The sequence below is a fragment of the Fusarium oxysporum genome, chromosome XII (assembly GCF_013085055.1).
Source record: "Fusarium oxysporum Fo47 chromosome XII, complete sequence".
NCBI lineage: Eukaryota > Fungi > Ascomycota > Sordariomycetes > Hypocreales > Nectriaceae > Fusarium > Fusarium oxysporum.
The window spans coordinates 596,182-622,300 of record NC_072851.1 but is presented as its reverse complement, the minus strand read 5'-3'; the positions used below and the strand labels follow the sequence as shown (position 1 = coordinate 622,300).

The 26,119-nt window shown below is 49.0% G+C and overlaps 10 protein-coding genes across 10 annotated transcripts; 6 read left to right on the top strand and 4 right to left on the bottom strand.

The window, feature by feature from the left end:
• Positions 1-170: 170 nt before the first annotated feature.
• FOBCDRAFT_193031 (heterokaryon incompatibility protein-domain-containing protein) lies at positions 171-3,924 on the top strand (the record flags this gene model as incomplete). The annotated part of the gene is made up of 3 exons (XM_059608740.1): positions 171-2,515; positions 2,917-2,979; positions 3,034-3,924. The coding sequence occupies 3 exons, from the start codon at positions 171-173 to the stop codon at positions 3,890-3,892; spliced, it is 3,267 nt and encodes a 1,088-aa protein (XP_059468160.1). The 3' UTR covers positions 3,893-3,924.
• Positions 3,925-4,871: 947 nt separating this feature from the next.
• Positions 4,872-6,067, top strand: FOBCDRAFT_286803 (uncharacterized protein; the record flags this gene model as incomplete). Its single annotated transcript, XM_059611691.1, is given in 5 exon segments — positions 4,872-5,189; positions 5,238-5,445; positions 5,457-5,543; positions 5,639-5,805; positions 5,867-6,067. The coding sequence occupies 5 exon segments, from the start codon at positions 4,872-4,874 to the stop codon at positions 6,065-6,067; spliced, it is 981 nt and encodes a 326-aa protein (XP_059468159.1).
• Positions 6,068-6,641: 574 nt separating this feature from the next.
• Positions 6,642-7,500, top strand: FOBCDRAFT_234156 (uncharacterized protein). The gene has a single exon (XM_031193382.3). It carries the CDS (start codon positions 6,782-6,784, stop codon positions 7,235-7,237), a length of 456 nt encoding a protein of 151 aa, XP_031030003.1. The 5' UTR covers positions 6,642-6,781; the 3' UTR covers positions 7,238-7,500.
• A 1,122-nt stretch (positions 7,501-8,622) lies between these two features.
• FOBCDRAFT_171508 (PAP2 superfamily-domain-containing protein) lies at positions 8,623-10,460 on the bottom strand. The gene is made up of 3 exons (XM_031193381.3): positions 10,010-10,460; positions 9,376-9,938; positions 8,623-9,318 (listed from the first exon to the last, which is right to left on the bottom strand). Exons 1-3 carry the CDS (start codon positions 10,088-10,090, stop codon positions 8,751-8,753), a joined length of 1,212 nt encoding a protein of 403 aa, XP_031030002.1. The 5' UTR covers positions 10,091-10,460; the 3' UTR covers positions 8,623-8,750.
• Positions 10,461-10,749: 289 nt separating this feature from the next.
• On the top strand, positions 10,750-12,196 carry FOBCDRAFT_234153 (nucleotide-diphospho-sugar transferase). Its single transcript, XM_031193380.3, has 2 exons — positions 10,750-11,385; positions 11,441-12,196. Exons 1-2 carry the CDS (start codon positions 10,996-10,998, stop codon positions 12,131-12,133), a joined length of 1,083 nt encoding a protein of 360 aa, XP_031030001.1. The 5' UTR covers positions 10,750-10,995; the 3' UTR covers positions 12,134-12,196.
• A 580-nt stretch (positions 12,197-12,776) lies between these two features.
• On the bottom strand, positions 12,777-15,689 carry FOBCDRAFT_234151 (uncharacterized protein). The gene is made up of 6 exons (XM_031193376.3): positions 15,341-15,689; positions 14,849-15,294; positions 13,887-14,802; positions 13,333-13,839; positions 13,138-13,280; positions 12,777-13,091 (listed from the first exon to the last, which is right to left on the bottom strand). The coding sequence occupies exons 1-6, from the start codon at positions 15,653-15,655 to the stop codon at positions 12,890-12,892; spliced, it is 2,529 nt and encodes an 842-aa protein (XP_031029997.2). The 5' UTR covers positions 15,656-15,689; the 3' UTR covers positions 12,777-12,889.
• Positions 15,690-16,421: 732 nt separating this feature from the next.
• On the top strand, positions 16,422-19,261 carry FOBCDRAFT_254411 (uncharacterized protein; the record flags this gene model as incomplete). Its single annotated transcript, XM_059611118.1, has 5 exons — positions 16,422-16,954; positions 17,019-17,700; positions 18,117-18,241; positions 18,296-18,422; positions 18,473-19,261. 5 exons carry the CDS (start codon positions 16,422-16,424, stop codon positions 19,259-19,261), a joined length of 2,256 nt encoding a protein of 751 aa, XP_059468158.1.
• Positions 19,262-19,773: 512 nt separating this feature from the next.
• On the top strand, positions 19,774-20,839 carry FOBCDRAFT_265813 (BTB/POZ protein). Its single transcript, XM_059611365.1, has 3 exons — positions 19,774-19,906; positions 19,959-20,085; positions 20,134-20,839. Exons 1-3 carry the CDS (start codon positions 19,845-19,847, stop codon positions 20,788-20,790), a joined length of 846 nt encoding a protein of 281 aa, XP_059468157.1. The 5' UTR covers positions 19,774-19,844; the 3' UTR covers positions 20,791-20,839.
• A 309-nt stretch (positions 20,840-21,148) lies between these two features.
• On the bottom strand, positions 21,149-21,794 carry FOBCDRAFT_245767 (uncharacterized protein; the record flags this gene model as incomplete). The annotated part of the gene is made up of 4 exons (XM_059610719.1): positions 21,149-21,236; positions 21,292-21,458; positions 21,521-21,647; positions 21,700-21,794. 4 exons carry the CDS (start codon positions 21,792-21,794, stop codon positions 21,149-21,151), a joined length of 477 nt encoding a protein of 158 aa, XP_059468156.1.
• A 2,739-nt stretch (positions 21,795-24,533) lies between these two features.
• On the bottom strand, positions 24,534-26,041 carry FOBCDRAFT_245766 (uncharacterized protein; the record flags this gene model as incomplete). Its single annotated transcript, XM_059610718.1, has 8 exons — positions 24,534-25,007; positions 25,059-25,106; positions 25,163-25,289; positions 25,337-25,471; position 25,549; positions 25,600-25,638; positions 25,711-25,861; positions 25,988-26,041. 8 exons carry the CDS (start codon positions 26,039-26,041, stop codon positions 24,534-24,536), a joined length of 1,029 nt encoding a protein of 342 aa, XP_059468155.1.
• Positions 26,042-26,119: the final 78 nt, after the last annotated feature.

Below are 26,119 nucleotides of genomic sequence, written 5' to 3'. Positions count from 1 at the left end.
TACAGCCTACACTAACGCTGGCTGCGCCACTGAACAACCCCATCTCATCTGCCTGCTGACATTCAGCCCTACAGTAAGACTTAAAGTATTTCATGCAACAAATCCCCGCATCGTAAAACAGTCAAAACACAAGGTGCTCTTCATGCATTTTTCAATAAGCACAAGACAAGATGAGTGACAATGCCCCCAAGCTTTGCTCAGCCTGCGCTGCCATCAGTTTCGACAAGCTCTTCTTTCCAGACCCTGCCCCATTCAATCCCGGCCTCAGACCGCCTCCGGATCCTTGTCTAGGTACACTAGAGGAAATCTTGGATCGCTCGATAGAGTGCGATGTCTGCAAGCTCATCATCGAAGCCCATCGCCAACGGTATATACGAGCGCCCTACGGCTGCTCGACGAATCATCCCGATTTCAGAATTGAAGTCCCTGGCGAGGAGCCTGAAATCCACGAGGAAGTCAAGACACATGGGCTGCGACTTACAGTCAACAAAGAGCCTATCAAATGTTTCCTTGAATCGCGAAATTTCTCCTCGGACAGAATTTTGCCGGATTCAGAGGATGGTCTTGATCCGGAGACTGGAGGCGTGAATCGTGTTCTACTCAGGCTAGAACCACGTCCCTGGATGGCTATACTCGCCAACTCGATCACTTTGCAAGCTGTTTGGCCATCAAAAGAGAGACAAACTACAAGCAATGACATTCCACTGGATGGTACAGGTCGAATGATCGGGTCTCTGCTAGATCTCTCAATCCCTCAGCGCTGGATCAAGCAATGCGAAGACCAGCATGGAGAGGAGTGTCAAAAGCCGAAGTGGCTAAGCGATAGCGACACCGAATGGCCTCAGAGATGCCGAGTGATCGATGTCAAGGAACGTCGGATCGTTGACCTTCTCCCGACCATGCGCTACGTTGCTCTCAGCTATGTTTGGGGAACTAGCGAGAAGGCGAGGAAATCACGCTTTGAAAGACGTTTGACTCGAGAGAACCTGTCACGACTTCAGCAGCCGAATAGTCTCGGAGAGATCTACGTGCCTCAAACCATTAGAGATGCAATGTATGTTACGGAACAGGTCGGTGAGAGGTTCCTCTGGGTTGATGCCTTGTGTATCGTGCAAGATGACCCTGCAGATCTTGGTCATCAGACCGCACGGATGGATCTGATCTACTCCAAGGCACTCTTCACGATATTGGCTGCCTGCGGTGAAGACTCGACTTCTGGACTTGCAGGGCTCCCCAGTAATCCACGAGATGTCTTTCAACGACAAGTCAAAATCTCAGCAAGCGGGCTGCATGTCATACCCCTCGTCACTCTATCCGAAGAAGATACTCTCCAATTCTCGTCATGGAACACCAGAGGCTGGACGTTCCAAGAGCGTCTTTTGTCTAGACGCTCACTCATCTTTACCAACAAGCAAGTTTACTGGTGTTGTGATGGCACGACATGGGAGGAAGAGTCACTTCTCGACATCCCTGGATCAACAACCTTCGCTAGATCATATTCATTCGGATGCTACGATGAATGGGACGATAACGAAGCCAAATTCTCTATGGAAAGCTTTGATACGTACATAACGCAATTCTCTGAGCGGAAGTTCACTTACCCTTCTGATGTCCTCCCCGCATTTCTTGGAATCATTCGTCGGTTTGAGCATTTGAACAACGAGAAGATACACTGGGGTCTGAACGCGAGCACTTTTGATCAAGCCTTGACATGGAAATATGGACAAAATCGACGAGATGAGACGTATTCTTATGTTTCTGGCGGATGGGCACGCAGCGTTCCTTATCCTAGCTGGTCTTGGCTTGGATGGACTGGATTTATCGGGGGAAGTTCGAGTCTTCGCATTGGGGAGGACTACAGTAAGAGGGGAGTCGGAGATATGAAGTCGCTCCTGGCGTTTTACTCGTTGATGAGTGATGGGAGCGTGTCTTTGATCAAGGGCACTTCACTGAGGAGAGTGAATGATTACGGAAAGGAAGAAGACGTCATGTCTACGGCTCCTGAGAAGTCTAGCCACGATTGGATCGGCGATACGAAAGTAACTGGACTGATAAAGATGGATGGTGTCTCACTGGCTTCTGAGTTGGAGTCACTGTCGGTCGATCAATCTCATCAACCTTCGCCTTATGACACAGGACGGATAGTGTTTTGGACAAGCCACGCCAACATATCAATTCAAATCACCAACCGAGACGGCATCCACATGGAGACATCCGAGGGACTAGTCAAGCTTGACTTAAAGCTGTCATCGCCATTCATGAAGATATCTTACTATCGTTTTGAAGAACCCTTGAACGAAGACAGCGAGCCAGGCGAGAGCAAGGTGATGAACTTCTTGAGAAGAAAGCCCGTTGCGACAAGTCATACCATTAGCCTCATTGTCATATCGAGGTACTATGGGTTTTATGAGGGTGATGATGAGGTGGTGAAGTTGAACGTCATGGCTGTTGAGGAGAAGGTGCCGGGTTCAGGTGTTTGGAATCGGATTGGTTTTGGTGTTATGAAGGAGGAGGAGTGGGTTAAGTTGGATATTAATTGGAGAATGGTGATTCTTGAATAGCTTATCGTCTAGATATAGCAGAATGCATGAGGTGTTCGTGACCGACCGGACCCACGGAGGCCCGGGACCGAAAGCCCGATGAGCATCGCCACAAATGTCCGAAACGGGCAACGTCAGTTCGACTCATCACGCCAACAACCCTATATAGGACCTAATATATAAACTCACTTACCGCCCTTCACCATGTTTTAATCTAGTCTGTCCTTTATATCAAACATCTCAAGCCCGGCCGAACTAATACTCAATCCCAGAGCACGACTCGCAAGACAAGATAATCGACCATGGCAGACACCAGTGTTGTTAACAGCGATCAACAGCAGTCGCTCAGAGTCGCGCAGACTCCTTCATTTTGTAGACTTTGCAACATCGAGCTACGAGGACTGGAAACATGGAAAGCCCATGTCAAAAGTGACGGACAGTAAGTACCTCTCCCTCACACAAGACACAAGCAAAAGCTAACCATCGCTTGAAGTGTTCAAAAGCTACAAGAGAAAGTCCATGGCGATACAGTGTCGTCAACGCCAACTTCTTCTTCGAAATTGCCTTTGTCTTTAAGACAGACAAGAGACGAGTTTGAGGACGATGACCCGGAATCCGAAAGTGACGTTGAAGATAATGATTTCGAAGAAGCCCAGGAACTGATTGCTACAACATTCGTCCCCGGTCACTGCCTCTTCTGCACCAAAGATTCTTCAACTTTAGACGAGAGCATGAAACATATGTCTACAGCACACGGCTTCAATATTCCCTTCCAAGAATTCTTAGCAGTCGATCTCGAAACGCTAGTCTCCTACTTTCACTTCGTTATCAATACATACAGAGAATGCATCTGCTGCGGCAGGCGTCGGAGTACAGTCGGGGGAATTCAGCATCACATGCTAGCTAAAAGCCATTGCCGTTTTGACATCTCACCAGAAACAGAAGATTTTTACGAGATACCGCAATACGAAGATGCCTTGAGGGATAGAAAGCAGGATGCAGGTGATCCTGTGAGGCTACCTTCTGGGAGAGTCATCTCACATCGCAAACACGAAGAACCTCGCGCTCCTCGTCGAGATGCACCAGATCAAAATCGCTTGGACTCTTCGGTATCGCCAGAGCCAGGTCTGGAGATTGCGCATCGACGAACCGTCAATGGAAGCCGAGAGGTTGTTCAGGCCAACGAAGCTATCCTCGCTGCACAGCTCTCAAGGCTTAAGGTTACCAGCGACAGAGCAGCGCAGAGGGAGGAGAAGAGATGGAGAGGGAGATTGGAACGAGCGAATAATTTCTTTGCGCTGAAGAGGTTTAGGTTGGATGCTGCGGATAGTCGAATGGGCCGCCAATTTTGAGGCCAGTATCATCAATTGACTGTATTGGAGCGTGAAATTGTTCTCCACAATACACTCCCACTCCGCCATCTGCATTGCTACGGCGTAGACATGTAGGTGCCTTTGCACATTAACCCCCCATAATCTTCACCGGTAACGTAATGCTTAAGCGACTCGGGCTCAGCCTCCTTCCCTCTGCGTCATTTTACAGCACTTGGTGGTAAGGCATTTCGTGAGGCCGGTTTACCCCGAATGCAACGAAAGGTAAGATTAGACGCCTAAACATTCCCAAGCGCCTTCGTATTCTTCAACCATCAATACTTTTATTTCATTCCATTTTGGTTGCTGAACCTGTAAGCATTAGCATCATGTCACGATCACAGGTATCGAATCCAGCTGCCGGTCCTAGCAAGGACCTCAGCAGGAGACCCAGACCGACTGCCTACTCACCCGATATGGACAAACCCAGAGTATACAGTCTTGCAAGAATGCGCGAAATTGATGATTGGAAGAATGAACTGTTTTTCACGTATCGGAGCTTTTCCTACAATGGAGTGGGTATGCTCGACTTTAGCATGGCACCATGCTTTCAGGATCGTGTTTGCTGACTGAAGCAGAAGTTGAGATGAAAACTTTCTTCGTGAAGGAATATGACGAAATGGAATTTTTTTTTGACACCATTGACGATGGGAACATTCACATTCTGTTTGCGCTTATCCCTGATCAATCGTTGGGGATAAAGGCCTTCCTTCTAACTATCTCGCAGCAAAGCAACCGCGCATACTGTCCATCTGCTCTATACCAACGACTTTCGTGAGATATGTCAAAGCCTTGGTTTCGCTCCTTGGATCTCGATAGAGTCAGACTACAACGTCCTCAGAGGACTAGGACGGCGGGTCTATGATTCGCATTACGGTAGAACACCATCCGGTCATGGACGTACAGAGAGAGGCTGACTTGATGAGATATCTGGTTCAATCTCCCAATAGCAAATCTACGCATGGGCGATGACTATGACCCCGTTATCGAGTACAATCAAGAGCTCCCTACGCTCACCTTTGAGACAGAACTGGGAACTGGCCATATGTTTGCAGATTCAGCCTTTTTCTATCTCAGCCTCAACACTGAGAGTAAACAGGCGCGTATTGTATACTCAAGCACCATACCAGCTGACGAGAGAATAATTGCAATATCAGAGAGTTCAAGGAATTTGGGCCTTCGAGATGATCCCTTCTCTTTTCTCACTTGTGCGCTGAGTTCTATCCTGCAAGATCAGGGGGCGAATGCACATCCTTTCTCCACAGCTATCAGTGAAATGGTATGCCATCCTCTCACTGTTATACAGATATCTGACAGAATCATCTAGGAGCACTACAGCAACTCTCTCAGGTACGAGATTGTAGAAGGCGAAGAGACCAAAGTCAAAGAGACGGCGATTCAACTCAAGATCTGCCTCCCATATATGGAGAAAATCTTGGAGTTCGTTGAATGCATGATTCAAATCATTGAGGATACCATTAGCGAGCACAGAGAATGCAGAGATTTACTGCCAATACCTCAACACCACTACTTTCGTGTAAAGAAGAATCTCCAGACTTTACGCTCACAGGCGATCTCTTTCAAGAGTTATCAAGAGACGCGTATAAGAAGAGTGAATATCTGCTTATCAACGGTACGACTCGTCATATTTTCCCTTGCTTCTTGACATGCGTCTCGCTAACCAGGCCTTTTTGACAAAGCTTTCATCCATGCTGAGCCTTAGAACAGACTGCGCCATCAAGGCTAGCACCGAGGCAATGACGAGGTTGACTAAAGCGAACCGGGAAGATAGCATTAGAATGAATGAGATTGGAGTTGCCATGAAGCTTGATAGTGAGGCCATGATTACCATTGCCAAGCTCACCATGTTTTATCTCCCCTTGACATTTGTGGCGGTAAGACCCATTCGTCTGGAATAGAGACTTGAGTGAAGAGATACTAACAACAACAAAACAGACTATTTTCAGTATGGGAATCTTCAATTTTGACTTTGAAAACGGCAAGAATGGGCGTCTTGTCATGTCTAGCCAATGGTGGCTGTACATCATCTTTGCCATTCCCCTCACTCTGGGAACGTTTTACTGGTTTCGTGCAGTTACGAGATCGCACAAACAGGCGAGCCAGAAAGCAGAACGAGAAGCCAAGCAGCCTGAATGAGGCTCATTTTCTCTTCCTCTATATGTAGCGTGTACTTTGAAGTAGTTTGAGGAATACTAGATGGGTTTATTTTTTACGTACGCCAAACCTTCCATGCGCCAGTCAATGCAAGCCATTCATTCAAGCCGGTGGGTAACTGAGTGGCTCCTCTTCACTTTAACGCCTATCCTGGCTCCGAGAGCAAGAAAAACTTCTGACCTCAGACTGGGATGAGAAAAAGAACTAGTCTAAAGATCTACTAAAGTCATCCTAACTGTGCCTAAGCATTTTTGTCATTTAGGATAAAGGCCCTAAGTTTTCTTACTTCCCCTGGTGCTATCGATCGTGAATTGAGGTTCCACCATCACGTCCCCACCAGTGAAGAAAAAAAGAAAAGAAAATTTTGAGCACGAAAGAACGAGTAATTGAGTGACAGGACTGTAGAATTAATTGCAAATCGAAGATATTCCCAAATGGCATTCAGTGAATTGTGTGATTGATGGTGACGACATTGATTGCCTTAGGCACCTCATTCCTCAAAACGTCACAGCTGGTATAGCTATTGCCCAATGTAGAGAGCTCTGAGCTGCCTATGACGACACTAAAGTAACCACCACAAATCTTCCTGCGACCCCTCTATTTACCTTCTTCCAACAACAACCACTTCACTCAATCAATCCATCAAAAACACAATCAATCAATCAATCCGACATCAGCTTCACGCTCACCGCAACCATGTCTCGCATCCCTACCTCCACCTCGGTCCTCGAGTCCGCCGTCATCGAAGCCCCCTTCAGCGACGTCTGGCACCTGATCAAGCTGCAAGATTTCTCCAAGTTCTACTCCGCCCTCTCCTCCAGCGAGTGGGTGAAGGGCGTATCCCCCGACACCGACATCGTCAAGTGGACCTTCAAGGACGGCACTGTCCTCGAGGTCAAGCAGGAGGAGCACTCGTCCATCGACCACTACATCACCTACAGCGTCATCTCGTCGCAGCCCGCCCTGAGCTACACCTCTGTCGTCAGCACTGTGCGCGCCTACCCCGTCACCTCTGGAAAGCACGAGGGCGCTACTTTTGTCACCTGGAGCGGAAACTTTTCTAGCGATGCTGATGCGGGTGTCATTGAGGATGCCAAGTTCAAGCGTCGTGAGGCTTTGGCTGACCTCGCCAAGGCTGTCGCTAAGAAGTAAACGACGATCGATGGGAAGCAAGGATAAAAAGAAAACAATGGGTATCATATCAAAGCTTATGTATGGGCAGAGCAGGGTTATCACATGTCGATGTAACTAGTAGCCCGCCGTCAATCACATCAATTGTCAAGCTGTGTTTCGTATGAGATTGCAAACAAAGACCTAAACTTGACCCTAGACTTAGTCCTAAGGATCAGAAAACTTGTACAAAGTTTATGATAATACTATCCTAAGTTTTTGTCAAGATCTTATAATTCATGTCAGTCTTGCAGATGCGTTGGACTCTTCAACTGGTCTTGGATTATATTGGGCCGTAGATTGATCAAACTGCATCGCATCAAATACAGGGTACGGTGGTGCACCAACAGCGCTGTACGAAAGATTGCGACAACCAGCTATGGAAATCTGCATCGCACAGCCAAGATTATCGCAAAACTTGTGTTCCGATTGACGTTTCACAACATCTCACCAGGACTGGACCCTGAACATCGCACACAAAAGATTCGCGCTGGATTTCCAGGGTCTGGGGAACAGATCCATTCTTGGCGGAGAGCTTCAGGGTAGGACTGATCGGGTACCTGACTTAGATTTTCAACACCATCAGATCATCTTCAATTCTAGAACAATTAGAAGCAGCGAATCTGCTTTAGTCTACGGTATCATCGGCATATACATGCATGCTTCGATTCCGAGTACTCAAATAAATGGCTCATTTTTAATTCAGCGACGTTGCGTAGTGCACTCCCCATCCCGGAGAACTTCTGTACGTGAGATCTCAAACACGACACACCTCGTAGTGCAACCGGCTTCGTCGGATGCAATGTCGTCCAGACAAGCAATGCAGGGTCCTTTGGACGAGTGAGTCTCTTTCATGGCGTGATTGGACCAAAGGAAATCGATAGGAATGAATGAACTGCCCCTTAAGTGAAAATTTGAAGCTTGAAAGTTAATTGAACTCTAATTCCAACGTCCGAGACCCCGATTCTCGACATTTTGTATTTACCGATGCCGATCAACAGTCACCGTAAAACCTACGCGTATTTGGCGTATTTCGCTCGTATCTTATCTACGCGTATTTGTTCGTCCGGGCGTTCGTTCAGCCCGTCTCTCGTCAGCCAGAATTAAATGGTGCCACAAGTCGGTCAGATTTTAATCACCCCAACGGCGTTTCATTCAACCTCCGTCTTCCGTCGTGGGATTCGGCACGGTAATCTCGTCGGGTCCGATCCTTTAGCAGGCCCCACATTCAATTCCGTCAAGCGCATAAAGGGGATGGTCAAAACTCCACCATAATTTCACATACTCCGCACCGCCAGACGAGGCGAGCATGGGTCAAGCCTTGTTTAAAGGTGAGCACGTGAGCATATCGTGTTGTGGGATATCGTGAAGTGGGGGTTCAAGAGGAAGCGTGCGTGTATTGGCATTATTCTAGATTAACATTAATTTGTTCATTGCGATGAGTTGCTATGGGATATCGTTATGTGATGATTGGATAAAGCATGCTGAGTGTCATTTATTTTCCTCCCCGGTTACCAGTCGTAGGGAAGGGCTTCTCCAGCTTGACACACCAGAGGAACAGATCCTCCAAGGGCAAAAGGCCAAGCAAGATACGGTTCGACAGCCAAGCAACCAGAACAACACCTGTAGCAGCCAGAGCATCAAGCCAGTAGTGATTCGCCGTAGCAACAATGATAGTCAACACAAACGCGGGGTACAAGATGCTCAGCGCCACGAAGAACACCTGCCACGCCTTGCTCATGCGCTTCTCGCGGGGGGCAAGGCGCCGGCGGAACAGACCAGAGTGGTACAGGAGAACAGTGCCGATGCAGAAAGAGTACCCAAAGTGAAGCGAGGGGAACGCGGCGAGTTGGTTGAAGAACTTGTTGGTGGCGTAGATTGACTCGGCGTCTTCGCGGCGGACGGTGTCGAAGAAACCATATTCTTCGGGGAGGAGACGCGGTGGCATACATGGGTATGTTGTGAAGACAACGAAGCTGAAGAGGTTTGTGAGCGTCATCATGCGACGAGCCTCAGCGAATTGGGCGTGCGTCGGAGCGGCGTAGTAATACCATGCAAGGAAGCTGAAGCTTGTTAGCCATGTTTTTCTCACGAGAGGGGCAGTAGCAAAAACAACGAACCTGACAGTGACGGGGATGTGAATCAGGGAGTAAGCGCGGTTCAAGATGGTCAGCATCGTCTGGTGATCGTTCCTGAAGAAGCTCTGGACATCAATCTCCCGCAGAGGAAACATCCAGCTAAACGGGCCCTCATGCTCAAACCACAAGACCGCCTTTCCATGGTTCTCCGCAGTCTGCCAGACGCCATCCGTGGCGGCGATAAGCTCACTCGCCGACTTGACGCCGACGTAGAAGAGTAGATTGACCACCCAGTAGAACATCTCCACGAGGAACGGAAACTTTTGTATGAAGCGCGAGTGCCAGTATTTGGCGTATCGGCTCGAGTTGGGCGTGTGAACCACAGTGCCGCAGCACGTTCTCTTCTTGGGCGGGTGTGTTTCCGTCGGCGACGCTGCGTCAGCGAGGTTGAGGCGTTCTGTCTCGTCGTGGACGTCCTCCTCGTCCCATGGCTCCGGCTTCGATTGGCCGAGGAGACCTTGGTCGGCGCTTTTTGACGAAGGGATGATGGAGAAGTTTCGGAGGCGGTTGAAGTAGCATGAAGCGATCATGACACCGACGATGAACTGCACGTGAACACACACACAAAGTTAGCCTCCACGGCTGACCGAGTTTATCAAGGGAAAGAGATACGTACGATTGGCTCGACGACGGCGTGGTAGGCAAACTGCGGCTCACCCAAATCTTGTTCATTCTCTTGAGTTTGCGCTTGAGCCATGATGTCTTCTATTGCGGCATGTGCCGACTGCAAAGAGGAGAACGTAAAAAGAAACAGAGGATGAAAAGGGTAAAAAAAAAGAAGCTTAAAGGTTGTCACAACAAATAGGTTTGGTTGGGTGAGTCGATAAAAAAAGAGTTTACGTTAAGATAAATAAAGAACGAACTTCGGAAGACGCGGAGAATAATGGACAAGGGGAGAAGATTTGCTCCCGGGCCAAAACAAGGGCAAGGATGCTTGGTTTGGGATCAGGATTCCTGATCACAGCTACCGACCGCTAAAATGCACTGGGCTACAGAATAAAAACGAGCGTTAGGCGGTTAATGAGTTAGGGGGGATAAGCTTGGCGGGTTGGAGCGCTGTGTTATTACGTGTCTTGGTTGTGAATCTGGGAGGCAGCCCCTGAAGCGCCAGTACTAATTGGTCACTGGGCCATCAGCTTGGTGACGTAGATGATCCAATTCCGCAGAGGCTAAAATTTAGATTGGAAGGGGGGGAGGTGACAGAAACTCTGGAGCATGAAGCCACTATAAACTTACCACAAAATGCATCCGCTGAAATTGTCAGATGGAGACGGAGTGGGGTGATGGTCAGCCAATCCCGTCGTCCGCGGACCCCCTAATCCTCCTCGGATTTTTCGTTCTCGCTTTTGTTTTTCTAGGGGGCCCGCTCCACTGATAATGAAAGGGTCACCCCCCCCTTTGGCGCACTGCAACTGTACTGCCACTGTCCCTGCGGCGCAATCCACCATCTTTTTTCGCAGGCGAGCGTCAGATTTAATCTCAGCCCAAAAACAATCTTCCACTCCTTCAAAAGCTCACGCAACGCCAAGCCGCTCGCCGGTCCTTTCTCTCCCTCTCTTTTTCAATACTACTTCTTTTTAATAATATCTCTCCCCCGCAAAAATGTCATCCTCACCGATTCTTGGTCCCGAACGAAAAAACTCCTACGATGAAGAACGCCTCGAATGGGCAACGCCCTCTGTGCCAAAGAAGTACCTCCGTCTGCCAAGACTGCGCCGCTCGACCGTGATCCTCCTTCTCATCGACTTCCTCATCGTCGCTGTCCTTGTCCATGCTTTTTACCCGCTTATCACACTGCTGCGTCGGAATGAGGAGCTGTTTGGTGCGAGATTAACGCTGCCCCTGAATGATACGTCGTTTGGCGAGGATTTGCCCGCGCAGAGGACGATACCGAGGATTTTTCACCAGACGAGTGCGAATGAGACCATTCCTGAGGCTTGGAAGGATTTGGTAAAGAGCTGCAAGGAAACTTACTCTGAGTTTGAGTACAAGGTGTGTTGGTCCTGGGTTGTTGGTTACTGGAGGAGATGGATGCTAATTGTCGCAGCACTGGACGGACGATAAGGCTCGCGATTTTATTTCGGAAGAGTATCCTTGGTTCCTCGACACTTGGGACACTTTCCCTTTCAACATTCAACGTGCCGATGCCATTCGATACTTTGTCCTTCACCACTATGGCGGTATCTATCTCGACATGGACACGCTCTGCAACGCGACAATCCCCCTGCACCAGATCGAGTCCGACGGCAGCAAGCACCACGCCGTCTTCAAGAGCACAACACCCACCGGCGTCTCCAACGACATGATGATTACCTCCGCGCACCATCCCGCCTTCACAAAAGCCCTCTCCCGAATCCAACTCTACAACGACATAACCCGTCCCTGGGCACACATCCTCCCGCACGTCGCAGTAATGGTATCCGCGGGACCGCTCTTCCTCACCATGGCGCTGAAGAACTACCTTCTTGAACAGCCCTCGCTGCCTGAGACTACGGTGCAGGTGATCAATGCGACTGAGCTTGAACCTTATTTGACTGATTACGAGGGCGCGTCGTGGCATCACGGCGATACGAAGGCGATAATGTGGTTGGGTGATCGGCCGTGGGTTTGGTACCTGCTCGGTGCGATTGGGCTGGGCGCAGGGTTGTATTTGATCAACATGCTCATGATGAAGTGCTGGGGACGGTTCTTTGAGAAGGCTTCTAGTGATGAGGCCAAGGATGCTATTAAACTCACGTAGAAGGGGTTATGCTTAATTATATATGACTATAATAGTTTTAATGGCAGCGATGTTAATTCACAATCTGTGATCCTCTTCAATATCGTGCAATCCCATGTCTTGGCTTCAGAAATGCTCAATCACGACATCGAAACCCATTCAGACCACCCCATTCAAGACACGCCAGCCTCGTGGCTTATCTCGACACGTCAGTGCGTTCGCCAGTCCCTCAGATCCAAATCTGACAGTCCCCAAAGTCAATGCAACACTGCATGAGTTCATCACCCGACATACGCGCGTCCAAGTTAATCTTGGTCCAGACCGTTCCGTGACGTGGAGGAACTTTGTGAGATGACGTCGGCGCAGTTCTGATCGGTAGAACAACCCCGCAAAGTAGGCTGGTCTGGTTGAAGCTAGGCTGTATTAGAGGTTGTGACAGTTTTCTTGCATGTTATTGGTGTTTTGGGGGAGCTTTGTATGCAGAGCTCTCGATTGGTGCGGGCTTGAGGAGGGATGGCTGTTTGGTTGATGTTGGGTCAAGCTTCAATTGCTCTCGTGATGACTTTGTACAGTAGCCCCGGTTTTGGTGCTGTGAGATGCGGCGCGATGCCAGCCTCGCTCATTTCAAAATGGACGTACACTTGATGCAGAGTACAATACGAGGTCCAACAAATAATGACTTTTATTACCCGCCATGCTTTCTAACAAGCAATTCTGACAGCCAATCGCTGCGATGACTTTCCAGCCTTCTAAAATACATATCCTACACTCCATCATCTACTGAGACCCAGTCTCCGACGCCTCACCCTCCAATTCCTTCTTCTCCTTCTCTTTCTTCTCAATAGTTGTTTGTTTCTCCCACATAGCGTGGTATCGTCCTCCCTGAGCCAAAAGCTCATTATGTGTGCCGCGCTCGACAATCTTGCCTTTGTGAAGTACGATGATCTGGTCTGATGTCGTGATGGTAGAGAGACGGTGGCTGCAGATTGTTAGTTACTGTTTGAAGAGGGGTTGGGGAGACTTACGCGATTGTGATGGTTGTGCGACCTTCGGTGACGCGCTCCAGAGCATCTTGGATCTGACGCTCTGTGTGTGAGTCGAGAGATGCGGTTGCTTCGTCGAGGAGTAGGATGCGAGCGTCTTTGAGAATCGCGCGGGCGATGGCGATCTACAAATGTCAGTGACCATGTCCGCAATGCTAATCAGTAACGGTAACTTACTCTTTGGCGTTCACCACCTGACAACTTCAATCCTCGCTCTCCAACCTTGGTCTCATACCCATCTGGAAAGTTGAGAATGCGCTCATGAATATTCGCCGCCTTGCATGCCTCATAAACGTCTGCCTCTGTCGCATCTGGTCTCGCGTACAGAAGATTGTACATGATCGTCGCGTTAAACAGAACTGTGTCCTGGGGAACGACACCGATGTTGCTGCGAAGACTCTCGAGCTTGAGATCTCGAAGGTCGTGGCCGTCAATGGTGATGGAGCCATCCGTGACATCGTAGAAGCGGAAGAGAAGCTTGAGGGAGGTGGACTTTCCGCTACCTGATTCTCCGACAATAGCGGTCTTTGTGCCTGGGGCAACCGTGAAGTTGATGCCGTCGAGGACAGGATCGCCTTTCTTGACGTGATACGCGAACTTGACATCATTGAAGGAGACCTCGCCCTTGGGTGAGGGCAACTGAATAGCATCAGGCTTCTCGACCACGCCAGGTGTTTCTTTGAACTGTTTCCATTAGCATACCCCATTATCGCAGAGGAGAGGGTACTCACAATATCAAGTAGTCGCTCAGCTTCAATGAGATTATTCTGAAGCATGGTATAGTACGTCCCAAAAAAGTTCAAAGGACCTTGAAGCTGAACAAAGTAATTGATCAGACTCACAAACTCACCAACGGTCTGCTCCCCAATTGAAATCTTGTACGCCGACACCGAAACGAGCAACGCCGTTCCCAATGTGAAAATCGAACTCTGCGTGAGATTCAACCCGTTCAACGACCACTGCACCAATCTCTCCGCGCGCTGGAAAACAGTGACGTGCTCTCTAAACCGCGCCGTCTCGCGCGCAACAGCACAATTATGCTGAACAGTCTCATACGCCACGATAGCATCCGTCTTGACAGCTTCCATCTCACGGGTCTTGACGGTCATATCTCTTCGTTGTTTTCCTCGGTACTTGGCGACGTAGATTGTGAGGAAGATGTATGACCACATTATGAAGAACACAATAATGGTGTAGAAGGCATCGTATTTCACAAAGAAAATCACACCAGCGACAAAAATGTCAAAGACCATAGGAAAAACCTGAAAGCAGAAACTCTCAAGGAAGGTGTTGATGGAAGCGCCGCGGCTTAGGGCGCTGGTGACTTCGCCGACCTTTTTGTTGAGGTGGAACTCGAGGGATAAGCCGAGGACGTGTTCGAACGCAGCAGAGGAGAGACGGCGGAAGAGAGATTGGGATACAGGCAGCCAGAGAAGGGATCGCGCGGCGCCCAGAACGCCCTGGTTGCCTTGGAGAGCGCGGTATACGACGTAAAGGATGATTTCCTTGTAGGGAAGTTTGCCTTCACCGAGGCTGTCGACGAGGGTACCGAGCTGGAGAGGTCCTAGGACGTTGACGGTGCGTTGGCAGATGAGGAGGATGATGCAGATTAGTACGATGGCTTGGTAGACGGGGGAGCCCTTTGGCCTGTGATGTGTCAGTGGATGAGCTGAGTTTGAGTGAAGGGACTTACCAGAGGTAGGGAAACAAGACTCTGAATCCAGCAAAGTAATCCAGCCACCCCGTCCCGGAAACCTGCGTCCTTCTCGGCTCGGCCGCAGTAGGTTGAACACTTCCATACCCGTCCGCCGCCCCATTCCCATTCTCAAGAAGGCCCCGTCTCTCCTCGGGCAAAGACTTCGGTTCCAGAGCCTTCGTCTTATACTCCCTCAAACCCAATGCCCCAATCATGAGCGCCAGCACAAGAACTCTTGCAGCTCCGAGAATGTTGAGAGTGTCGACAAAACCAGGTGATACGCGGAGTTTCGGCTCAACGGCTGAGAGAGCAGCTGCGATGACAATCTCTGCAAGAGCACCGACGCACCATGCCGAAAGGTGAGCAGAGTTCGGATTCCACGGTCCTTCAGGGTCTGGAAGAAGACCAGCGACGTAGTAAAGCAAAACTCCAACGAAAGATGCCTGGTATTGGTTAGTTTTGCTGAGTATGAGAGCAAGGGGAACGTACGAGATATGCGCTAAACGAAAAGACAACACTGCCCTTCACACCATCCTGATCCGCAAAAACCTCCCTCGTAGCGTACACAATACTTGCAATCAACAATCCCGAAAGCACAACCTGAAGAACCCAAATACACCTCGCGTAAAACTTTCGAATCTTGTCAATATGCTGTTTCAAGTCATTGTCCAACGCGACTTTACGCGTCGTACTGCCATGGCGGCTTATGTAGAACTGAGCGGACTGAACGCCGAGGAGCGTGACGAAGAGGACGATGGGATAGGCGTAGAAGCCGATCTTCAATCCGAGCTCTGCCTTTGCCATGGCTGGGGAGGTTTTGTGATGGGCGTGAGCTTCGGGGAGTGAGTTAAGGATGATGTCAAGGGATCGGGGTTTTGATGTTCCGAGGGAGATGGGATTAGTCAGCGGATTTATCAGCGATGGCGAGATTGTTCTTTGTTTCACTGCATCATTCTTAGCAGAGATTAGTCGTTTGGGTGAAGGTTTATTCGATTTGGCGTTTGTTCTTGCCTTTGCTCGGTGTCATCGTATTTCCATCGTACCTGGGGCACAATTGTCGACAGCCTCTCCAAGTCTCCCTCGCGATATCCGTTAAAACTCTGTGAATGCCTTCCGCCATGCATACCGTTTCTGGACTCATGAATCAGCCAGTGACGGTTTGAGGCTTTGTTGAAGTGTTGCCTTATGTGCGGCTGCACTGGTCGCCTTGAATAGTGACTTGCTTGGTCATGCTGCAAGTAAGGCAACTAATTGAGGCGGGGTGATGGAAACCAGGCTCTGCTGTTGGTTCCAGATTATGACAATTGTGCAGCTCGACGTGTCAATCGTTGACTGAGCGATAGGCTTACTGTCTGCCGAAAGTAGAAATCCGAGCACACACACACTTATCGAAGTGCGTCGATAATGTCATTCAAAAGCAGGCTGTGATGAGGTGTCAAATGACAAGCCCAGTCGCACAATAAGGCATAGAGGTATTAGATGGACTGGAAATAAATAAACTCAACCATCTCGTGCTCTTCAACATTGGAAAAACTCATCTTTAGCCTTTTGAGTTATTCGCCGACCCAGTATGGAAGCCCTTGGTGCTTTCGCCAGTGTTGTCACCATCGTAGGGTTAATACGACCGACTACCAAGTTCGTCAGATCCCTCCGAGGAATCACCTCCGACGACGGCCATGTCGCCAAAGAGATTGAAAGAATGGCGAGCTCAATCCAGGCATCGGCTAACAGCATAGACGTTTCTTTGAAAGCGCTTAAAGGTCACGCATCAACGCTTGAGAAAATGCAGCGAGCACCGTCAGAAGTCCTGCAGTACATTATCGACAACAAGTCCATAGACATTATCGTTTCTGGTACAGAATCCATCAGAAAGCAAATGAGGGATACATCACGCGACCTTAACGATACGAATAATCGATCCGAAATCTTGAGAAAGATTAACTGGCTTTTGCTGGACAAAATGGAAGTTGAATCATTATTTCCCGAAATGCAGGTCGTCGCGTCTTGTCTCAACCTCGTTTGTCCAATCATCGGACTGGAGATAAATCGATACCTACTCAATAAATCCTCCGGCGAGGTGGCGGAGTGCCTGAAGCAGGAGATGTAAGTATAAGACTCGTGTCTTTTGAGCGACAAAGCGTCTAACGCCTATGAGAAAATCCCTGAGGGACCAATTAAAACTAGTCGAGAAACAGTATCAAAGTGTAATGAAGGAGTTGTGGTCAAGTATAAATGGAGAGTCAGACTTTGAAGCTGCGACGAAATCACTTTTCTACTTGTCACAGAGTGTACGACGAACTAGTTCGACACCCCAACCTGACAGAGCACCTGCTGATCGAAGGTCACCTGTCCCAGAAGAAAAATATCTGAGCCCGGCCCCCTCTAATACTCCACAGCCGTCCCCAGGATCAAGGCGTCAGAAGCCTCATAGTGTTCCAGTGCCTCGCGAAGCCCCATCGGAGGTAACACGGCATACCTCCAGTAGCCCTGAGTCTTCTCGACCTCACTCAGCCGTTCCATCATCATCGCCAAAGACCTCAGACACGCCTCCGACTCCGCAAAGCCCTGATGCGCCCAAGTCACTCAGAATAGACACCTCGACACGTGCGGGTGGTTCACGCGGGGGAATCGTCCGGGCAATTCAAGGGCATATAATCAACCACGGGAAAGAAATTCCAGTGAAAAACGCCACAATTGATCAACATGGGCCCTTTAATTACATTTCAGTCAAAACAGCGAATCAGCTTGACCTTGATATCCAGGAGCTGGATCCTGATGAACCTAGTCACACGCATAGCGGTTCACACGAAATGATACTGCCTGGGAAGGTGATTGGCAAGGTTACAGGTGTAGGATGGAGAAGAGCAGGCCGGGCAAAGATTATCCCCGTTGAGTTTCTGGTCAAAGATTCCTACCGTGGTAGGATGCGAGAACATGTCGCGTTTGGGATGATATTTGCCGGCGACCTTGACACGGCTTGGAGAGGCAGTTGATGAACGGAGAAGAGAAATACCGGGTGGTTGTTCCTTGCACATTTCCCTTGTTGTACTAGGTGACCAAAACAAAGAGAAATGGTGATATCCCGAAGAAATCCATGGGCGAGGTTGTTTGGACAAACAGGCACAACGCCCCGAAGCAAAGGGCATCGACTTATGAGAAACAGTGCATGCCAATTGCTGCCACTTGGCATGACAATCAGGCAGTGCCATCACTCATTCACTTGACCAGGCAGTGGGGCGTTGTTGCTATTGTGTAACCCGACCAGCTGCCAGCGGTTGTTGTCACTCCACCACAACACTTCTTTTCCCACCTCTCAACAACATATCTGATTCCTCACCGCAACACAGCGCAGCCACCATGGCTCTTCAGAGCGCTCAGAGCAAAGCACTCGTAGAGCGAGTATCACTGCATTCAAGTATGATGCAGCTACTAATCGCTCTTCAGCCTTCTCAAGACGGGCGACTACTCTGATCTCGTTATTTCGTGCGGCAAAGATCAATACCGCGTTCACAAAGCAATCATTTGCCCACGATCCGACTTCCTCAAGGCAGCTTGCGATGGTGAATTCAAGGTTTGTGCCTTTGTGACAGCTTGTGCCAAGACTACGACTGACTTTTGTAGGAAGCGCAAACAGGCACAATAGACCTCCCGGATGATGACCCGGTTGCTGTACTCATGATGATCGAGTATCTGTATCATGACACCTATGCGCCGCCGGCCGGGGCAGATATTCACCGTGATGGCGCTATCGATGCGCATCTCTCCGACACCAAATATGATGACGAGAAAGAAAAGAGGAAGAGGGAACTCTATGGCGCAAATTTCATCGGTAACAAGAGAATCAAGAGGCTCACTGCACTGCCGGAGGATTCAACTGTTCGCGCCTCTCAACCCGCCAGACTCACCGGATTTGCTGCCTTCATCGCTTCAAGAGAATCGCAAAGAGGATCTGATCGCAGCCGACAAGAACGCGGTTCCTCCACAAGTACAAACTCCGTCTCAGTCCAGAGTCCCTCCCAGGCTTCGCCCGATCAATCATCTTCCACACCCCGTCCATCACCTGCGCCATCACCCACCCCACCTCCCCCTCCACGACCCATCCCTCCCGCAAACCTCCATCTCCACGCCAAAGTTTACGCCCTCGGTGAGAAATACGGCATCCAGCCCCTCAAGGCCCTGGCTCTTCGCAAGTTCGAGTCTGAAGCCCAGTTTCATCTTCACAGCGACGACTTCTTGCAGGGGATAAGAGAAGCATACACCTCGACCGTTGAAACGGATCGCCCTCTTCGGGATGCCGTGGTCGCAATCTTGAGAAGCAACAAGGGCCTGTTGAAGAAGGAATCTGTGAAGGAAGTACTCAAGGAGACTGGTTTGGGTTTTGATCTGCTGATGGAATTTGCATCGGGATGAAAATACTGGATACGGGTGCCAAAATTCACTGGTCTAAAGACATCCTAAGATAAACTAAATTTACCTTAGTATTTTCATCCCTTAGGATAGAGATCCTAAGTTTTCTTGCCTCCCCTAGCCCAGACAGCCGTCAGATGGTATGATTCCTCCTGAAACCAAGTGTTTCTTATCCCCGGCATCTAGCACATAGGCTTCTCAAACCAAAAGAAATCGCAATCTTCACTTTACAGGAGCGACCTGCCGGAATGGCGAATCCCCGTGCAATCCTCCAATGTGTATTGTCATGAAACTAATCAAGATTGTGCAATCCATATAGTTTGGTGAGTTCATCATTCATAGTCCAAATTCACTCACATTTTTGTTGAAACTAGGATGTTGCCTATGATATCTTGTACAAACATGACAGCCAAGCCAAACAACAGAAATGTATCCAGAATTGGCCAGGCAGTAACAACAACTGTTTGCTGTCACTGTCGCTGCCTGAATATGAACAAACACGTCTGTTATAAAAGGGACGCCTCTTCCTTCTCACTCTTCATCTTCTACATCCCTCTCGTCAGTAGAACAAGGCTCTTTCCCCATCATGCCCCCTCGGAGTATTGAGGTCTATGACCACTCCGGCGATCAGAGAAGAGCCCTCGGAAAGTGAGTATCTCCAACCGCAGCTTTCACGCTCCGATGCTAATGCACAGGTTAGCCTCCCCAAAACCGGTGACTATTGCGACTTCGTCATCATCTGTGGCCAGGCGCGCCACAAAGTCCACAAGGCAATCATCTGTCCTCGATCTGACTTCTTCAAAGCAGCCTGCGGCAGTGGATTCAAGGTAACTTTGCACTAAGTCTACCTGGGAACACTTACTTAATTGGTACAGGAAGCTCAGACAGGAGAGATCGAACTACCCGATGATGACCCGTTTGCCGTGAGCATGATGATCCAGTATCTCTATCATCAAACGTACACTATCCCACACGACTTGAGCCTGGTTCGGGAAGATCAGGGGTTTCCTACGGCTACTTCCAAGTCTTCAGCAGCGCCACTGAGAAGCAATCGTCATTCTTTCAGTGGCGACTCCTCTGCCATCCATTCTCTTCTGCATCCACCGCAGGCTGCCCCCGCCCCCGTCCCTCCTCCACAAGAACCAGCATCGTACGATTCTATCGTCCCCTATGTCAGCCTCAGTGTTCACTACAAAGTCTATGCACTAGGTGAAAAATACGGCATCAACGGCCTGAAGGCTCTAGCTGTTTATAAGTTCGAAACCGAGGGTGAAGATGAGTTCAGGAGCAGCGTTAACTACTTTGAGGACTTCATCCAGGTGATGAAGGAAGCATATGCCTGCACTGCCGAAGGCGATCGTCCCCTGCGCGACGCAATTATCAGAATGCTGAAACCGAAGACGATACTTTTTGAGCGGGAGGATATGAAGGAGTTCTTGAAGGAAGAGGGCTTGGCTTATGATTTGGTAATGAGCTATGTGCAGGATAATTCGCGGAAGGGAAAGGAAGCAGACATCTTCTACAGATATTAGCTGAACCAGACCAGGACTTAGTCTAGTCAAGAGCCCCAGACCCCCAGGCTTACAGTCTCTGGTGAATCTTTAAACCTTGCCCGACTCCTCATTTCCTGTGACATGTACAAAAGAACATCCAACGCAAAGTCAGTAGCCCGCATGACCTCCCGCACTACCACATGATCCAACAGCAGAATATCCTGCTCAATCATTTTGACAACCACATCCCTCAAACCTCTATCTTCGCTGACCGTCGAAGTGTACACCTCCTCCGCCGCCTCCGCAAAGTCGTCGATCCCAACATTGCCACTCTGGATTTCACTTTCAAATTTGCCCTTGGCTGCCTTCTTCAGGCCTTCTATTCTGTACTTCTCCCCTAGCGCATAAACCTTTGCATGCAGGCTGAGCTGTGGAGATAGAGGAGGTTCACCGACCTGCCATCCTCCCCATTCCAGCTCTTTGAGCTGTTTTATTCTTTTTCGTTCGATAAATTCTGCTCCAAAGAGTCTCATTCGGTACCGTGTCTCAGCATCGTATTCTGTATCAGAGAGCTCTGCCTCTACATCGTCTTCGTAGTCCGGCATCTGCTTTGTTGTGGGGTTATAGTCGATATTGTATAGATAACCGATCATCTTTCGTACGGCAGCGGGATCATCGTCTGGGAGGTTGATCTCGCCATCCGATTCCTGTTGTATGCTGTAAGCCCCTACTTTCCAAGGCCTATGAATAACGCTGTCACGAGCATTACCTTGAAATTCCCATTACAAGCGACCTTGAAGAAGTTGGATCGACCGCCAAGGATGAGTCTATGCACGCAATATCGATCGTTGCCGCAGACAATGATGAGATCGGAAAATTCTCCTGTCTCCAGAAATCTGTTTCGCAAACTAGGAGAAGAAAAGAGTTGAAAAGAACTATAAATCTTACACGGGAAGGGACTCCATATAGTCATTACGGTCCTCGTTTGCGTTGAATAGTGGTGGTGGGCCGCCCCCTTGTCTATAGTCCATGAAATCCCCCATGGTGGATGAATCAAGTTACAAATTCAATAGATTCACGCGTGCAACGGACCTTGACATATATACTCGAGTAAAAAGGTTTTTGGTTGACCCATATATGATAGAGTTTAGAAAACAGACTGCTGCTTAGGATGTAACACCGAGTTCTGTGTGGTCATTATAAACTCTGAGCCACAGGACACGCTGGACATTGAAGTTTAACAGGCCGAAGGTTTCGTGTACATAAAGATGAGGTAAGTTGTTTGGCGATGAGAACCCCACAAACGAAGTGTTAAAATAACTAATCTACAGGTCCAAGTCACTTCATCGCTTAGGGTTAAGGTTCGCAGGGGAGGGTGCTTTTAAGGAAGATCAGGTATTATAGGTTCAGCGTATCTGGCAACTCTATCATTCCTAATAAATATGGCACCATAGAGGTCACCCTTAAGCCTGGCAGTTCTATCGTATTTTAATGGGGACAAGTAAATATCGAGCTCCTTATCATTAGGCGTTTCAGGGACAAGAGGCGGGTACCATATACAACCCCCCTTTCGACAGCCCCACCCTTTCGTCAAGCGAAAAAAAAATAGCACCACCAAAAATGGACAACTTCACTTATAAACAACTCGGCCAAAATGAGGGACATGTGCAAAATATCTCATCTCACAATAGCGAACAACTATCTCTATTACAATTTAGGTCTTTTAATAAGCCGTCCTGACCGCGTGGTTCGTTGCTGAGGTACGGCTTCCTCTCTCACTTCAATGACCGAGCTAGCCTCTGATTCTGACTCTCGCTCGTCTGAACAGACAGATTCCACCACGACAGACTCGTTTTGAGTCTCCCCTTCAGGTATGGCTTCTCCAACAGCTAAAGTCTCCCCGAGAGTCATAAAACGCCTGTTAGGATTCGGTACCGCCTTCCTCTTCTTCCCTCTCTTCAGCCGAGCCAATTCTTCCTCTAGGCTGGCAATCCTCTGCGTATGCGCCGCTACTGTCTGTTGTTGAGCCTCAAAGCCCTTGGCTATCACGTTGTACCGTCTCCGCGTCTTTGGTGTTTTGTTCAGCCCAAGATCTCGAATTTGACGGCTCGTCTGTGGAGTATCGTCCGAGCCAAGATACGGCCTAGGTTCAGGAGTCACTCTTGGGTCGCTGTTTGGCCTGTCTCGTTGGATTTCAGGGTGTCGCAGCGCTTTGGAACGCGAAATCGGCCAGTTGCCAGTGACCCTCCAGCCTGACAGTATGTTCTTCTTAGTCATTCCAACTCGGCGAGCCTTGGCGTAGGCCCTGATGAAATTGACCTTGTCCATCGGAGCGGAATCAGTCAACGAGGCGAACCTTTCCAGCTCTCTTCGATATGCAGCCTTTAACGCGTTGAAGACTCCATTGTCTAGTGGTTGGAGTCCATGAGAGCAGTGTGCTGGTAGATAGCAGCAATAAACATTGTTTAAAAAACACGTGGCCATCCATTCATCCTTCCACCACTCAGCACTGATCGTGAGATGGGGAAAATGGAGGACATACTGTTGCATGGCTTCCGTGACCATCTAAGATGATCAGTCTCGCGTCTGACTCGTCGGCAGGTGTAGTCTGGGGCAGATAAACTCTTTCAAGCCATTCAATGCCTATGTGGTCATTAGTCCACCCGTTGGGCGAAGTTATGTAATACCAGTCTGCTATCTGCTTGAACTCGTCAAGGAACCATTGTTTCTGCAGTTCCTTCCCCTTGAAGATTATGCCAGGAACTAAAGCGCGGCCGTCAGCAGTGACAGCTTCGATGAATGAAGTCCAATTCCGAGTCTGTGGTCCCTTGAGGAAGGCCTTGCGCTTCGGGTCCGCGCTTCCAACAACTAAGCTATCTAGGCCTGAATGAAGAGAATTAGTCGGTCAAAATGCAAGCACCGACAAGTAATAGAGGTGAATACTTGCCGAAACCAGTCATAATACCGCCTTCATCAACGTTGACGGTGTTTTCAGGCTTGATCCAGCCATACTGGCCATCCCGGATATCAAAGTACCAATGAACCGCTCTAGGTGTGAAAGAGTCGAACCTTTTAGCTTCTTGACGTCTACCCATCTTGGTCTTTAGGTCTGCGCGGCGATTGATAAACTTGATCACCCAGTTACGTCCTAAGTCGGGATGTTCGCCCTGCTGTCTCAGCAGGCCCATGACGCAAGCGCGGATCTGACTGTGGGACGGAGCATAGCCCAAAGACTCCTGACGGAGTATCCAGAAAGCGAGCCTATCTTCTTGGCTCTTGGACAAACGTCGGCGAGGCTGGATCTGGTCTTCAGCGGCCCCACGGCCGTTAAGTCTATCGATGAGGGTCGTTCGGGGCACTCCTCTTCTCTGGGCCGCTTGAGGGGGTGAAAAACCATGATCGGTAATGTCCAATATGGCGTCAGCCATATCGTCCTCTGTATATTCCCATTTAAGTCGTGATTTAGGCATTTTTCTGCTGTTGTCGAGGGTAAAGATCAAAAATCACGAGAAAGAGCGGTGAGGAGGTTAGTGACCATATTCAAAATATTTCAATAGCATGACTTGGATCTATCGCGTGCCCAACACATCCTCAACAGGTCAAAATAATTATCTCCACTCATTTATATAATCAATAAAAGAAGCTTCTTTTAGGTAGCTATTTATTCTGGCCAAATTTCGTATAAGTGAAGTTGACGAATTTTGGTGGTGCTATTTTTTTTTTGCTTGACGAAAGGGTGGGGCTGTCGAAAGGGGGGTTGTATATGGTAATGTACAAGCTTTCTACCTTGCCCGGCGCATCGACGTAATCTTCATCAGAAGATCATGGCCAAGATCACTGTACTTGACAACAGCGTCAAAAGCCTCATCGTTGAGCAAGCCAATATTTTCCTCAACTGTGCAAACAACCACATCCCGCAAACCCCGGTCGTGATCAATTGTGGAGGTGTAAACTTCCTGCACTGCCAATCGAAAGTCCTCAGTCTGAAAATGTCCTTTAGCGAGTATCTCAAACTTGCCAAGCGCAATTGCCTTCAACCCCAGAATCCCATACTTCTCCCCTAGGGCATAGACCTTGGCGAATAGACAGAGGTTTGAAGAAGGCCCTATGCGGGCTGCGAGCTTGGGAACCATGCCCTTGACTCTCCTGTTTCCGACGAACCTGTGGCCCTGAGATTGCAGGAATTGTTTTAGTGCATCGTCATGTTCAGTTGTCGATAGCTCTTCTTCAAGAAAATTTCCGTCCGCCGGAGTGAACTCGTGGCCCGCAAGGTCTAGATGGTACAGATAATGGATCATCTCTCGAACTGCGTCGGGATCGTCGTCCGGCAGGTTGATTTTGCCCTCCTGACCCTCCTGTATATTCGTCGTCAGTGCATATTATGGGCCTAAGAGAAGCAATTCTGACGTACTTTGAACTTCCCACTGCAAGCCGCGGTGAAGAAGGACGACCGAGGGCATACAATGGCTTTGTGGACTTGGTATGTGTCATTTCCGCATGTGATAATGAGGTCTGAGTATGTGCCGGTTTCGTAGAGCCTCACATGAGAATTAGCTTTCGGTTTAAATCGTAAGAAGCAACTGACTTAGAAAGAGATGCACCGAGCATTTCGAAATGCTGGTTCATCTTCTCCGAGGCCATCGTGGGCAGGGATTTGATAACCTTGATATAAGGGAGAGGTGTCGAAGCCGGGCGCGGTGTTTGGAGGAAGATGAACAGTCTGTCGGAGCAAAACATCAGCCATCGGATTTATAAGTCACGGTGGATAGGCAGAGAGGTTTCATGGCAGCAGCGGACACTGCAGGATTGTCATGTGCATGCAGAGACTGCCCGCCTATCACAACTAACCTGGCTTCGACTTGACACTGGAAATGGATGTGAAACATGCTCCATATCAATGGTATTGGTGATCTCACCCCCTTCTATTATAAAGGCTTTAGCTTTGTTGACTAGAATCACCCATTTTATGAGCTTTCTTCTCTAGATAAGCCTTCCTCCTCTCAGCGTGCTGCGTTTTATACCACTCATACCACTCCGGAGGCGGCAACCCCTCTCGACACTTCTTCTCGCTGGTCTGTCTACCCTCACATCGGAGACTCTTCATTTCACTCTAGAGTTATTTAATACGTGCTTCTTTACCTGCCAAAGTCTCCCGCAGAGTCTATGTTAAGCGGGTGCTCTCCAGACTCTGTAGGAGTTCACGACGACGGGATTCGGACTTTTCTTCTTCCATTACCTTTTGTGGCTGGGCAGCTTTAGCAGAAATAGCCTCGAACTCCTCCATGTCCATGAACTTTCCCTCAGAATCTATGGTCGTGTTGGTGTGCTGTTTGGCTGGAATCAGTAGTTACTATTCCGTGATGAATGA